General features: G+C 40.9%; 1 protein-coding gene across 5 annotated transcripts in view; it reads right to left on the bottom strand.

The window, feature by feature from the left end:
* RBM33 (RNA binding motif protein 33) overlaps window positions 1-15,613 on the bottom strand; it is a 105,724-nt gene extending 90,111 nt beyond the window's left edge. For 4 of the 5 annotated variants that reach the window (XM_037385906.1, XM_037385907.1, XM_037385909.1 and 1 more), the window contains exons 1-2: window positions 15,362-15,613; window positions 4,445-4,523 (exon numbers count right to left, since the gene is read on the bottom strand). In XM_037385906.1, coding sequence (XP_037241803.1) covers window positions 4,445-4,523; window positions 15,362-15,389 — 107 coding nt within the window. In that variant the 5' untranslated portion in view covers window positions 15,390-15,613. The remainder of the gene's footprint in view (window positions 1-4,444; window positions 4,524-15,361) is intronic. The other variant, XM_037385908.1, reaches the window with a different exon arrangement.
* Between the last annotated feature and the right edge of the window lie 724 nt (window positions 15,614-16,337).

Below are 16,337 nucleotides of genomic sequence, written 5' to 3'. Positions count from 1 at the left end.
AAAGCGTAGGTATTTTAAACACAGCTGGCTAGGTCCCCGTTCCAGATCCTTCACTTCAAGGCCCTTTAGGCATACTGTCGAATCCGTTATTTCCCACCTCCAGAGTAAAGAAGCAAGACTGTACTGTTCTGTGGGCAAGACAGTCTGCAGGCCACCATGTGGCCCAGGAGAGGAGGCACTGAGGCCAGCTGACTTGGGAGCCACTTAGGCCTAGATCTTTCATAAATATTTATTTCCTCCTCTTCACGTCGAGGGGGAAGTCAAACAGATGCTTGTAAGATGACAAACTCAAATGTATGTTTCACCATTTGCTAAGTGTGGTTAAGAATTCAGGAAGCATAAATACCTGGCTTACAAACCTCCACAGAGCATCTGTCCCATAAATAGGGTGCAACACAAAGAACTAGTTCTTTGCATGTCTTAATAGTAAAATGAGATGCCAGTGACTTGAAGTATGAGCTGTAATTCAAGAATATGAGAGACTTTCTACCTGCACACCTTAAAAAAACACAAACTCACACCATGCCTTAGATATTACATGAAAATTAAATATCCCGAAGTGAGAATGAACAGAACAAGAATGTGTGTAAAAGTTCCTTAGAACTACACAGGAAGTATTTGAAAATGGGGAAGCTATCCTAAGACGTAAATCAGTGCTGAGAGTTGTTTTTGCAGGTGGATACATCTCTTTCAGAGCTGGTTATTGTACAGATAATGCAGAGAGGGGGAAATAAAAACCTTGTGGACTAAAGAGAACAGATGATATTCCAAACCAGGCCTAAACAGGACATTATCATCAGCAGAAAGCATTTGTCCATAATTACTGATCTCACACAGTTCCAGGAATGACTGAGCATTAACAAATAGCAATTGTTTTGTGCACACTGCAGTATTAAACAAAAATTGGGACATAAGACATATCACACGTTCCAAAGAGCAAACTGACTAGAATTTAAGCCCTTTATTTCAGACAGAAAACTATGTAACAAATGGTTGCAGCAGAATCTAGAGCCAAAACTGAAGTAGGAAAAAGTCACTCATCTTTCACCTGCCAGAAATCTGACAAATGTACCAAAAGGTTTGAAAATATTTCCCAGCACTATGGTCCACCAACTGACAGCTTTTAATAAAATTGCACTAGAGATATTCCAAAAGACAGCAAGATCACGTGTTATAGCAGCACTGAAAGATGAAAAGCAAGTTCAGGTAGTAAGAAATTCAAACCAAAAAGGGATGGAAAAGAAAGTGAAAGATCAAATTAATTATCTAAACATAGTTAAGGCTTTAAACAATTACTAAAAAACATCCTTGATGTGATTTTTTAAAAAAAGATTAAAAATTTGATCAATAGAAGTAATTGCATACGCATTCTAGATTTTTTTAAGCTTTGGCTTATTACCTGACAGTCAAAAAAATTAGCACTAGCACATAAATTAAGCTCGTAACAGAAACAGAAGTCTTCACATAACGCCCCTCAAAACCTACTAAAATATTCAATGTCATTCAATATTTGCATTGATAAATTAAAAGAAGAAAAATCATCATTGGTAACTTTTTGAATAAACAAAGTAACAGTCATGAGCTTGCATAGTAAAGCACACCTATGTCAAGTTTCTTTAAAATAGCCAAACCAGAAGTTATCTATGAGAAAGAACAGACCAGAAATACCAGATCTCACTATTAATAAAAAGCGGGGGAAAAAAAAGCCATCTGAAAAACAAACCCCAAGATACTCAAACATTTTTGACTAGAGGAGAAAAACAGCCAAAAACCCGAATGGCTGCAATCTGATGCCACACAAAGCCACATACATTAAACTGAATAAAAGCAGACATCTATGATAGCTCAAAATGCAATTCCCCCTCACTATCATCAAGACACCAAGATCTTCCCAAAACCACAATTCTAGGAAATTAGGGTTAAAATAATCTAAAAGTTTGCTGCTCTCGCAAGAGATGGACCCATTTTGTTCCCTTCGTCAGCTCCCAAAGGTCAACATTCCCCTCACTGAATAAATTCAGCTCACCAAATAAGGAAGAGAAAATAATAAAAAAGAGACAACAGAAGTTTTCTGCCAGTGATGAGAAATGAATAATCTCAGAGAAAGGTCAGGATAAGTGAATTTCAACAGAAGTCACTAATAAATCAGCCCTGCCATCTCACAGGACAGCACCACAACTGCGTATTTTTCCCAAAACCAAGCTTTGGCTTACTTACAGAGATAAATGTATAAATTAACAGCCTGTGATAAAGACATCAGACTGGCCCTTTTTGGCCTCCAATTTCATAAGCATGCCTCATTAAACATGAGCAGTAGTAAGGACACAAGTGTTTCAGGAAAAGAATTTATAAAAAATGTAATGGGAAAAATTCTCCAAGAACAATGTTACATCTGTACTCCTAAATAACATGGGCCTTCCAACTCTCAGTTATCACCCTCCAATATTTGAGAAAGGAAAGAGATATGGAAATTCAAAATTACTCAGATGACTGGGGGATGGGACTCAGTTAAGCAGGAACACAGTAAGATTTGATGGTTGATCAAGTTGTACAACTGACAGCATACCCTTTTCACCCTCACAAAAAAAGTGATTAGGTTGCAAAGCATGAAGGATTAAAAAAAGTCTACTGCATTCATTCAGCCTTTTTTCCATCTTCAAGAAACTGCATCCTATACTGAACCAGACCAGTACTTAAAACATTGAAGCAATTACATTAGGCCACAACATACCCATGGAATTTGTCAATTTATAAATGCCCAGACAATCATAGAATTTAACTTCCAAAGGCAGCTTGGCAATCTAAAAGGAATTAATAATAATAATAAAAAAAAATCCAACACATGCAAATAAAATTGTTAGATACAGTTGTAAAAAAAAATTTCTGAAATTATCAGCAAGATGAAACTCTGGAAACTCCAGCACTGTACCTGAAAACACTTCCCTTACAATTTCACTGAAGAATAAACAACAGGATTTTTGATCATCTATCTTAAATTATATGCATCTAATAATAAACAAACAAAACCTTTTTTTCTAGAACTGAATCCTTGTGCGCTTCAAAGTCTCTGCTTAGTGAAAATACTCTATAACCTTTCTCAAGTTCTATAAAAATACCTTTGCCGCAGGGAGGTTTTTTTACCATTGGCAATAAGCTTACAACTTCCTACACAATGGCTGTTTGACTCTTACAGATAAGTGGTAAAAGTAGGACAGCTAAAAACAAATGTGACTACCCAGCATCTAAAAGCCTACCTATTCATACCATGGAGTTAGCAAAGGCAAAAAGTTCAGAAAATACTCTAATACAAAGCATTTTGCCTTTGGTATTGGCTTCAGTATTTCTGAATACAAAGAGCTGGGGCTGGGAGGCAGCACAGTACAGTGAGCCAGCCTGAAGAAGTTATTTTAATTACACTATTAACCCAGATCAGTTTCGTAATGCAGTTCACCATCCAACCCTCAAACAGCTGCACTGGCATGACAGAGCAGCCACCCCTCACCAGCATACAGCAGAACACACAGTATATCCAAAGTTGTTGTCCAAATTCCTTATTCATTCTTACCTCCTAGAGCAATGAAAATTACCCACTTAACCTAGCAGAAAAGCACGGAAGAAGAAACTAATCCCTCCGGAATTATTAGAGTAGCTGATTCAACCCAAGAGCCCAGCTCAGTTGAAAACCACTTAAAAGTTAAGATTTGTTTACTACAATCACTTGAATTATTATTAGAAAAGTAAAATTTGTTTGGAATGTTTTTTTCACCGTTTTACAGTGAAAACCACTGGCACAAATCTATTACTAAAAAGGAGTAATTAAAAAAAAACTCCACAAAAGCACCAAAAGTTTTCTCCTGGAAAGAACAGACAAGTCTAGCCAGCAGCTCGATTCTAGTACTTCCCTACTAAAGTGCCTTCACATAAAAGAACATGCTCTTATTCTCCCCTAACATAACTAAGTTAACACATACTTCTAAATCTTAGTGAGTTGTATTTTTCAATAGAAGCCTATACCTAAACTCCATTATTCTTCCCCAATGTAAAACTGAAACAGGACTTTGAAGATAAGAATTTAAACATCTGGTTAAAAAAAAATTGTCAGGCAAATTCAAGTACTAGCAAAAATCTAACTATTTAAACCACTGAGATCTACTAAATATTTTAAAGGAAAACCTGGATATTAAGTGCAAAATTAATTACAAACCACAAATGATTTGTGTTTCTTCAATTTTAAATGGTATCTCTTCATAGTGCTTTCTATATTCCTCTAGGCCAGTGTATGTTTGGCACAATTTAGCATTGCCTGACACATGCATAAAGCCAACATCTTCATTAGTATCTAAATGTGCTCAACTCTTAATGGTAGAATATGAAATGCCAGAATGGGAAAACAGAGCAATGTAATTCAGCATATAGAAACCAAACATGAAAATATTCTACTTACCTGTCCCAATCATCGTCTCCAGCTCTTCTTCTCCAAGACCTTTCTGCACCAGGCTTATCAAACTGATCAAAGTCATCATCTGTAAAGAAGGTGACAACATGAAATAATTCTTGCTGAAATGAAAGGTTTCTGAAGCAATCACATAGGTGGGACTGGGGGGGGGGGGGGGCAGAGGGGGCTGAAAGTATTTTTCAGAAGGTGGAAAAATACTTTTTCTACTTTCTACACCAACATAAGGAAAACAGAATACCAACATGCTTCAAAAATAATAATAAAAAAAATGTACTTTATAGCTTTCCTTCTTCTCACTATGGAGGTGGATATAAACCCAGAAAAACAGAGCACAAGACAAATCACTGGAAAATTTTTGCAATAAAAGTCATCCCAGAGGGAGGGGCTCCCCAGAAATTGAGGCACAAGGGAGATAAAGGGAACAAGGTCTGCCAGATCCCTGCCTTGAGGGCCACAAGCTCATCTACCAGCACTAAGCTGCAAAGGCACTTTGAAAACAGGAGCAAACCTTAGGTCAGCACAAGGCAGGACAGTACCAGGAACCCAAAACAGAAGAGGGAAGTCAGGTGTACTACACCATCATTAATCTCAACTGGGGCATTAAAAACACTAGAAGTCACTGAAGCAGTGCACCTAAGCATGCACATGTCTTCAAGATAAAACTGGTACTCCATATATTTCAAGAAGTACCTTCACTTTAGTCCGTCCAATTGCAAATTACTCTCGCATAGCTTGGCTTGCAAATGACAATTTTGCTACTTAAAAATACTAAATCTTCCATTTTTCTGCAAAAGAAATGCAAAGCTCATCTGCTCTGTTCAGATATCCAGATGTCTCATCATCTGTAAACTGGAAGCACATACCTTCAGAAACACTCAACCCTCACTCTCCCATCCTGTGGCTACAGCCCAACAAAGAATGCACACCTGGATTCAGGGTTTTTCACACATTTTAATGACTTTTTAAGAAGTCAAAAAAATGGGCAAATAAAAGTTATGCTTAACACAGGGGGATAACCAGCTGCAATTTAGTAGTCTGCAAAATACAAGTTGAGCAATCCAGTCCTTGCAGTCTGACAGTCCGAATTGGTGATCACTAAGATGCCATATATCCTATCCAGTCATTCTCATATGACTATTTGTACTCAACTCTTTGACAAAGTACCAACCCCAAGGATCAACTGGGTTTTTGCATGTGTTTGGGTTTTTTTAATGAACCTTCAAAACCAAATCTGTCCTCAGCTCTTTAAACTCAACCCAGTATCCTTTAGTGAATACTCCCCACATGCAATTACAAAACTACTTACTTCTTACTTCATATTATCAAAATACAAGTGTTATGACTGACAGAAGTTTAAAAGGAGGTAAAAACCTTTAAAAAGAAAATTCAGTTCTTGCAATGTCATAAATTAAAAGCTTTCTAACCATAAATTTCAGCCATAAATACCTATAGAAATAAGACTGCTCAGTATGAATTACAATGCAACACAATTGCAGCAACTCTCTTGTTTTGAAACAGTATGTACAATTCCCCTTGATCACGTTCCCTACTTCACTGCCTACAGATACTTTTCTATTTTAACTAATCTTCTATATTTAAACTAATTTACATGGGCTAATACAATTGAAACAGGTTTATATTTCTGTGCTCAAATATCTACATACTGCAACCTTACTTTATTCCAATTCCTATTTCACACACAGGGAAAGCCAGACACATACAAGCATTTACTATCTTCCTCCTGAACACTAAATTATCCAATTTTGTGGTGTCTGGGGAAAAAAAACATGCCACCCTGCTCTCTTTATGGTCCTTCAAAACCATGCTGCAGTGATTATATTAGCGCATTGCCATTCTAAGGGCACAGATCTCCTGGGCTGTCATTGTTTTTACAGCTGGATTGCAGTAATCCACTGACTTGATGTAACCACCTACAAAGATTTTTTTTTTCTTTTTTTTAAGGTAATGCAACTGATTTTGCAGCAATCAAATTACATGTCCACATACTGACTTAACATGGCTCAAGAAAATGAGTACTATCAGGACAACAGTACCTTCTTTTTAGCTACATCTGCTCCCTTGCAAGAGATGACACTTCTTCATGCCAGACACCACTTTCAGATCTACAGAGAGCTGTATTATAAACCAATACCACTTGAAGACAAGATTTTAGCTCTTCAGCACACAATTCTTATATCGAAGAGCCTTCGTCTCAGTCAGGTTTAAATCTAGACAACACAAACTTAAATGCCAAACCCTTTTTCTCTGGTGAGATCTCTCTACAGCAAAAAGAAACACACTTCAGTACAACTCATAGTACTTTTCCAGGCCAGATATTGAAGCTTCACAGCGACAGTACTTCAACCCAGTATTACTGCTAGTGAAGAAACAATACCAAAAGAGGGTCCAAGTTCCTGCCAAGTTTCTGTGTAGACCCACTCAGCCTACACCACAAACCTCCCCCCTCCAGGTCTTCCAACACCTCCAAATTTCTTACATCCTATTCCTTATTCATAAGCAACTCCTACCATAATCCAAAGCTGAATTACGTTCATGCAAAGGCCCTTTTCACATGTCCCCTCCAGCAGAATGAACACAAAAGCCTCAAAAATGACTGGTCAGTCTGTGTGTGGTGACTGCAGCCTACAACAACTGCTCTACCTATGCCCCTACCACCTTCCTGTTGCCATCTCTTCTCTCCCCATCACATCACACACATATGATATAAAGATCTTCGGGACAGAGGAAGCCAGCTTCTCTTTTTTAGGCTTATTGTTCTGTGACAGCTGACACTGACAATAAGCATCACAAATTATGCCATTTTGACATTAAGTATTGTCAGAGCCCAAAGCAGTTTGTAGCTTTCCTTTGGAAAAGGAAGTCACCACAGTCACTAATCTACAAATAGCATTCACCGCCAGCTTCATCATTTGTGATCATTTGCAAGATAGCAGGCACTGACTGCAATGGACACAGGCCTTATACCTGCAGTGCAATGCCAGCAAAACCCAGCAAACCTCAGTGAGGCATCATTTTCCTTCCATTTCTGAAACCACACATATTTTCATTTTTCTTCTTTTTAGGCAATAACATTGCAAAATACCAGTAAACAGCAATCAGCTTAACATTTTTGGATGTTTCTCCTTGAGAAGCTCCAAGTCAGTGTTTGTGTCAAGCACAGTTAAGTGCCTGTAAAACATTAACTTGTATAAAAAGAACACTCAGCACCAGCAGAGCACAAAACCACTGAGAGCAACAGCCAAAAATTTTTTATTTTTTTTATGATTCTCAGTACTACTGTGTGGGAGGTGAGGAGATAAAGAAGGGGGGGAACCCATGAACAGAAGCTTTTTTAGCAGAAAAATTACTACTGTCGGAGTTGGAAGAGGTTTTGTATTTTTTCCAGTGGTATCAGTGCAGCCTAGAAAGCCAGCAGTACATAGCAACTCTTGCTAAGACATGCAATGGCATGGCTATGGCTCCTCATTTCAATTCAAGGCTCTCACTGCAAAGCTCACCAAGATGCATGCCCATTAGCTGGGTATCAACTGGAAGATCCTGACAGGTGATAACTGAACACACTAAGCCCCTCTCTAACTTCTAGGCAGCACTAGAAGGAAGAGGAAAAAAAAATCCAAAACTATTAAATACCAAAAAAAATTATCTGAATAAGGAAGCAGGGCAGGCCAGTTACAGAGGAAGACAAATAATCCATCACTTGGCTCTTCGTAAGAGGCAGCTCTAAGAAAATCACCATTACCAAAATGACGGAGAAGTTGCAGGATGTTGTGGAGACTGTCTAATGCTGACTGTGGCCAGCTGCGAACCAGAATAAGCACAAAGACAGCCAAACACATTTGGTTCCCCACACTAAAAGGTTCCTATTTGCTTTATGCTTACCCTGGTGTAACACCAGCAGTGCTCTAAGTTTTTCTATGCAGTTGATTTTTTTGTTTTATGTTATGCCCAGAACTGCACTCTTTTCCTGCTTAATAAGAACAGATCACACACACTAGAAATCCACAAAATACACGCCATTGTGGTTTAACTCCAGCCCAACAACTAAGTACCAGGCAGTACCTCACTCACTGCCGTGCCCCCACAGCAGGATGGGGAGAAGAATCAGAAAAAGGTAGAAGTCATGGGGTTTAGATAAGAACAATTTAATAATTGAAATAAAATAAAATAGAATAATAATATCAACCACAACAATTCTAATGAAAAGGAGAGATAAAAAGGAATAAAGCCCAAGGGAGGGAAAAAAAACCCAGAACAAACTACGCACAATACAGCTGCTCAGTACCCACTGATGCCCAGCCTGTCCCTGAGCAGTGATCAGCAGCCCCCAGTCAACTCCCCCCCAGTTTATACACTAAGCATGACACCCTGTGGTGTGGAATATCCCTTTGGCTAGTTTGGGCCAGCTGTCCCAGCTCTGCTCCCTCCTGGCTTCTTGTGCACCAGCTCACTGGCAAAGCACGGGAAATTTGCAAAGTCCTTGATTTAGAATAAGCACTACTTAGCCACAACTAAAACCTCAGTGTATTAGCAACATTATTCTCATATTAATCCAAAACAGCACTGTACCAGCTACTAAGAAGAAAATTAACTCTATCCCTGCAAAAATCAGGACATAAGCCTCATTTCCTCTTTGGTTATGTGGACAGTAGTTTCTAAGTCTGTGGACACCCTTTCAATAAAACCTTCACTAATCATTTTTCTATGCAAAACGGAAGTCCTAAGCTACATAGTCAAGTCTCACAAGTGTAGGAGATGAATCAGCAAGAACACTGCAGAGCTCTTAGCATCTTAAAATGGTACCAACATAGCCTAAAAAGGTCGTCCTACATAGCAACTGTTGCTAAGATAGAGTATTTTACTGCAATGAGATGGCCAAGACTTCTCAACTAGGAAAAACACTTGATGACTACACCTGCATGCTTTCTGGAACACTAATCCCATGTTGTCTCAAAAACCTTAGCAGTTCAAAATTTTGTATTTTCTTCACTAATTTGGTTCGCTTCAATATTACACTATCATGAAGATAAAATATACTATTAGTTTTACGCATTGAAAAAAGCATCAAAGACTTCTTATCCAAAAGAAGATAGGGATGTCACAAAGATCCAACAGTTCAATGGATAAGAAAAAAAAAACAAAACAAACAGCTATTACACATGGTTTACCAAACAGGTCCTTTGATAAAGTAACTAAGCTACACTGCTTTGGGGCAGAAAAGGTAAGGGAGCTATTCCAGTTAAAAAAAAAAAAAAAAAAAAAAGAAAACTAGAGGGAAAAAAGTAATTTACCACATGAAAAACCACTACTTTCTGTATGCTTAGATTTTAAGCTGAATATAACAAATCCATCTTGATCTATCCCATTCCCCTGTATCATATTTAAAACACTCAACATGACAACTTGACAGCATTTCAAGCACAAGTCTCCAGATTAGAAACAGCTTACCATCTTATCTTTATGTAATAATTTATTTCTACAGAATACTTCTCTTCATATTTCACTGCAAAAGGGTTCACAATATGTAAGTATTATAAAGCCTCGATCTTCAGGAACAGAGTATACCCTTTACAAACAGACCTATGCTTCTGCCCAATAGTGAACTGCATTTCAGTACCTCTTGCTATGTGATACAGAAGAACAACAGGTTTTGTGAGCAACAGCCATGTCTAAAACACAAGCTGGCAAAGTAACTGTACTATTAACACCAGCTCAATGAAAACTGCTGGTAACAAATCACAACAGCATCTAGTAGTAAAAACATAAGGCCAACAGGAACTCCTGAACCTGAGACCGTAACGTAAACCTAACACATTACGAAGCACACTATGAATCCAGTCCCATTTATTACAGGTAATCAAGCTCTCTATCCCATTGTAAAAATCACATTCACTCCTACCACCACATTGCACACAAGAACACACATGCACAAATAAACCACACTCAAACACCAACAGTTTAGTTTATCTGTTCAGGAACAGACATCATGTAGTCTTTGTATTAGTAAACAATTAGTCATAGAAACCTCAAGTATGAGGTGACTAAGTATTTGTAGCAATTGCATAACATGCTCAACTAGTGTATTTCATGTTCTCTTTCCAAATCACTCCTACAGTATAGAGTTTAGCTTCCTCAAAGAAATAATGTAGAAAAACTAATTTCTACATATGAATTCTTTTATCTTCTCAATACTAACTTTATTAATAGTTTGTCATGATGCAAAGCAAGTCACTAGCAATAAGAACAGAACTAATTACGACATGCTGCCTCCTGGCACTGAAGTTCTCTAACCACTGCTTGAAAGAACCAGTACTTTTTCTTTTCTTTTTTTTTTTTTTTTTTTTTTTTTTTTTAAATACACTACATCTAAACCCCAAACCAGCAAGCCACAAAACAGTATTCCCAAAGTCTGCTTGGATTTGAAAATATATTTGCTTTGGAAAAACATTTGTGCCATCCACACTCCTTGCCTCACAAACACTGAACAGTAAATGAAGGCCAAGAGTTTAAATGAAATCCACATGAACTCAGTTCCCAAATGGCTTTGGACACTGATGAGAAACTGCAACTCTCCAGAAACTCTCCAGCATCTTTCAGAACCACCAGAAGTTATAGTTAAAACTGAAGCTGCATTACAGCAGAATCAAACACAGGACCAATCGCAGTACTTAAGAGTTTTTCTACTCAAGTCAACACATAATCATAAATTAGATCACAAGTTCTGTGTGACCTAAAATCTGACGTTTAGCATTTGATGCAATAAAGCATCGTTTTGTAAAAAACCAAGCCTTGATACTAAGGCTACATTTAATTTAGATGACCTGAAATGAGAAAACATTTGGAAGAACACAACTTTCAGTGAAAGACTGTCAAAGATGCATAAAGAGATTAAAAATTGCTATGCTTTTAAAGCAAATCTGCCTGCCACACGCTCATTCAAGTAGTGATGTTTTTGGCACTAGTCCTTAGCTGGCACAATAGCCCATGATCATATATTTGTAGTTCATGAACTGTAAACTCTACAGGCCTTTGACATTTACAGTAGTTTTAGTGTGTGCATATCCAATACAACTCTAAGTTATAGTGACCAGTTGCATCAGTTCCCTTAATAAAGTGGCACGCAATACCCCCAGAGACCAAATACAGCCAGTACTCCACCCACTCTCATCTAGGCACCAATGCAGAATCTATTTCCAGTCCCTGTAGGCTGCTGATGAATAGCCTGAAGCACACAAAATTCAATTGAAATTACCACACTGGAGAATTTTTACTACATTTTTGAATTGGATAGTGACCCACAACACAGGGAAGGGTGCTTGCTGTGCTAGCAGTAATAAGCTTTTTCCCAATTTGTATCAACAGCCTCACAAGAGGTCTTTAAAGCTACTACACTGCTAAGAGCACAACAGCAGCCCTCAGATTAGTCAAAACAAAGTTAAACCGATGACCCCTTAAGTTCAAACTGGAGAATGACGTAACGGACTCAGAGGTAGAGAAACACCTATTCAGCTACTCTTGGTACAGGACTGACAGTAGAAATATGGAGTAGACATGTATAGATGGGGCCCTCTTCTGCCCCACCCCCTATCACAATTCACACACCAAGGATGTCTACACTCAAAGTCTTCTAGACCTCTGAAGTTCATCAGAAGTTAATTAATCCAAAAGGAAGAAACTTTACAGTAGTTTTCCTTTACTTCAGTATTGCAGACAATCAAGAAGTGCTCCTTGCTTTGTTTTAGCTATGGGTTGTTCACTCTCTAACCATCTCTCCCTAAATGAGACTAAAATCTAGCTGTAAATTGAGCACAGTGAATAGCAAGAAAAAATTTCAGCACCTATACAACACAGTCATTATGTTACAGCATAAACAGATGATCACCAAATCATAGAACAGCCCAGGTTCAAAGGGACCTTGAAAGACCATCTGGTCCAACCCTCTGTAGGAAAGGGAGCATAGATAAGATATATTATCAGCACCCTGTCCAACTGCATCTTGAAAACCTCCAGTGATGGAGACACCATCATGTCCCTGAGGAGGCTCTCACTGTAATAAAAAAAAAAAAAAAAAAAAAAAGTCTTTCTTTAATCAAGTGAAGCCTCTCCTTGTGCAACTTGTGGTCATTGCCCCTTGCCTTCACCGTGTGTTTCCTTGTGAAGACAGAACCTCCATCCTCTTTGTAACCACCCATTAAATAAGATCACGTCACTTAGCATGCAATGTGTTTGCTCCGGTTATGTGTTTATAGGAAAGCCTGAAGCAAAGTTTGGGCACTATTGTCTTAACCATATCAATGGACTAATGAGCAACTATAAACCCTTGAAGGCCCTCACTATCACTAGCACACCCACCTTGAACTTCCATGTTTCAATACAGCCATTGATTCCGATAGAATTGGAAGCAAGTTGAATCAGGCTGCATAGCAAACGCATTTGTGAATATGAAGCTGTGAATCACTCCCAGAGATCTCACAGACCACCACTTGCAAACTTTCCAGTTTGTGAAACTTATCATCAAGAGCCTTTACCTTATTCCTTAGAAAGCTTAGCTGCACCAACACAAATATATGGTCACAAAAGTACATGTGAATACTTTATTTTTATGAATCAAGGCAGTATTTCCCCAAGAGCCTAAAAATTATAAATGGGCAATGAGTCTACACATGCTGTCCAACAGACAAGTCAACTTCCTTCCATTAAATATATTTAAACATTCAGCTGACATAGTCATTTCACATTTCATTTTTCAGCCCTGCAACATTTCCTTAGAGAAGATTTAAACTTTAATCTGCATCTTCAAAGTGAAAACTATCTCACTTTGTCAACTGTTACCCTGCAACGTCATCAAATTAACATTCCATGTATTTTCCAAGACCTATTTTGTACTACTTTACCAGTCATTAGAGCCTTTTTTGTATTAAGAAAACACTAGGGCGCTGTTTCCTCTGTATGTTAAAGAATTTCCCTCCCCCAGAAAAATCCAAAAACTAAATCCAAAGTATTAGTTCCTCCAGTTAAAACTTTAACTGACCAAAAACATTTAAGCCAAATAGCATCTTAGTCTTGGGCTTCTTTCCCATTTGTTAGTACTAATGGGACTAACTAAAGTTTAGATAGCAGTCCCTTTCCAAAAAGAGTTGCATACACCATTTCCTATAAGTACCACGCTTTTTTACTAGCTTTTAGAAGTGTATTTAGCAGCTTCAGCCAGGCATTTTCCTTGACTAGTCATATGGACAAAAGTGTGTGACACTTCTGGGGTTTTTTTTTCACTCAGGCAAGTGCTGCACAGTGATTGCCTAGACTAAAGAAACACTGTTTATACAGGGCAAGGATCATATTTAATTGGCCACCATTTATTGATGAGCACAGTGTTATCACCGAACAAACGGCTGGCAATGACTTGGTACATAGGGATCCTAATTCGTGGTTAGTCAGAAGCAGTACTCCACAACAACAAAAATAGTCTTGAAGCTGCAGTTTCACCACTTGATTCAAGGTTGTCTGCTACACACACCTTTGTACGTGAAAGCGTGCTCATTCAACTCTCAGTATAGTTTAAAACACAAGAAGCAAAATGCTTCAAAAGTGATACTTTCTGTCTTCATAACACTACAAAAAACTTCCAAAGACAAAACATGCATGCTAAGTTTACTTCCACATCACTTCTAACTGACTTGAACCACAGAAACTAGCACCAAGATTTTTGTAAAATAACTTAAACATTGCAATATATTAAAACAATGCCCAAAATATTAAAATATTTACTGTTTTACCAATCGGTGGTGCTCTTCCTAGATCTCTTTCCAAACTCATCTCTTAAACCTGGCAAATTTTCTGTAACATTTACCTTTAGTAGGAAATTTGTGTTTATGCACTTTGTTACTCATTAAGCTAACAATAGCGAACAGTGTGACCACTTAGGTGAGTGATCACTAGGACAAAGCCACACCTCCATGACACCTACCTACAGAAAAATCACACTAAAATAATCACAAACTTTTGTACAGACAAGGACAAAGCAGATCTATTGACAACTCTAACCATGCTTTATCAAAACTATTCCTAGAGAAAGCAAGGCCCACAGCAACAGAAACAGTCATGTTCTCTTAAGTGTATCTTTCTGTAATACAGCAGTGTGACCCCTGCAAGTCTTTCTTACAATCACTTAACCAAATGTTCTCATATTAAAATGTGCTTAATACACCTATCAGAACCATGCAGGGTTTTGAGTTGTCATTTAAAATGCTGTGAGAAGAACTGTCCTTAGTCAAAAAGAGCAGCAGTAGCGTGCCTTGAGAATCCTGGGATCAAGCACTTGCTTTATTTCACACTTTCCAAGAGAGACCTTCTGCTTCTGGGCAGCCTATAAAATAAATTATAACTACTCCCCAGATGAGAGGTAAGTTTTCAAACAGGTCACACACTGTAGCTGTAAAAATTACGGTAATTAATGTCTCTAAATAAATACAGCTATCCCACGCGGAGGTCCCGCATCTGTGGTGAGTGAGGAAGCTGTTGCCCCTTCCCGGCCCTACCAAGGGAACACAACAGCTCCCGTCACCGCACGACGCCGACTCCTATGAGCAAGACGGGAGCCATCGGGGCCTTGCGGTGCCAGGGGAGCTCCTGCTCCCCGCCGGGGGCGCGGGCCCCCCCCGATCCGCGCCGGCCCGCACTCCCGAGCACGCAAACCTCGCCACCCCCACCCAGGCGGGAGACCGAGAGGCGGCGGGGGGCGGCGGCGCCACCGCCCCAGGAAGGCCCCGCAGCCCACAGCGGCCCTCAGCCAGGCCTCACGCCGCGGCTGCAGCCAGCCGCGCTCCCCCAGGCCAGGCCCTGAAGCCCCGAAACCTCGGCGAAGCCCTCCGGGGCCGCGGCACCCACCTGCGCCTCCTCCCAGGGCGGCAGCCATGGCTCTTCGCCTTGCCCAGGCGGCGGCTCCCGCCAGCGACGCCGTGCCGCTCCCAGGAGCGGCGGGGAGCGGGGGGACGGGGAAGGGCTCGGATTCAGCGCCCGGCGGCTCCCCCTCCTGCCGCCCCTCCGCACGCACCCGCCACAGGAGAACAACAAACTACCACAACATGGCGGCCGCCGCCACCACCGCCGCCGTCGCCGCCGCCCCCGCGCTGCATCATGGGATGGCGGAGGACCGGTCCCACCCTCGCGGGGAGGGCGGGCAGCGGGCGCCGCTGGTTGGTTACCCAGGGCCCAGGCGCCCCGCACGCCGGATGGCGTCAGGCCCCCCGCGCACGCGCGGAGCGGCTTCCTCCCGGCGGCGCCGGCCGGGCGGGCGGGGCAGGAGTGCGCATGTGCCACCGCGCAGCACGTGCCGCCGCGGAGGGGCGGGGGCGCGCGTGCGCGTGGGGTGGGGGGGGCGGCGGGTCCGTCTGCCCTTGGGGTCCCGCGTTGCGCAGCGCCTGCGGGAAGGGGTCGTGGCAGCGTGCAGGAGGGCTCCCGTTCCCTGCCCGGGGCCCTGTGGGCGGGCGGTGGTGCCTGGGCCGAGCCTCCCCCTCAGAGGGGAGCAGGCCCGCCGGCCCTGAGGGAGGCTGCTGCCCGCGGCCTGGCTGCGCGCCGAGGCACCGTTACCTCAGCAGCCGCGGTACCTTTACCTCAGCGGCGGCACAAGCAGTGAGGAGTGGGATGGGGAGAAAGAGGCCCTGCCTTTCAGCACTCCCACACCTCCCTGCTGAGGTTCTGTAGATGTCTCTGGCAGGACAGTTTGGGCTATGTCAGATAGATATGTGGAGCTCCATTTTTTAAGTGTGCAGGGCAGTTAGCGCTTGCATAAACTAAAGCAGTTCAGGCCGTGTAGTTCACACTTTTCCACTCAAACTACATCTGTGTACATCCTTCACAGGCT

This window comes from Falco rusticolus, chromosome 4, assembly GCF_015220075.1.
Source record: "Falco rusticolus isolate bFalRus1 chromosome 4, bFalRus1.pri, whole genome shotgun sequence".
Taxonomy (NCBI): domain Eukaryota; kingdom Metazoa; phylum Chordata; class Aves; order Falconiformes; family Falconidae; genus Falco; species Falco rusticolus.
The sequence above is the reverse complement of the archived record's forward strand: the minus strand, read 5'-3'. Positions and strand labels throughout refer to the sequence as shown.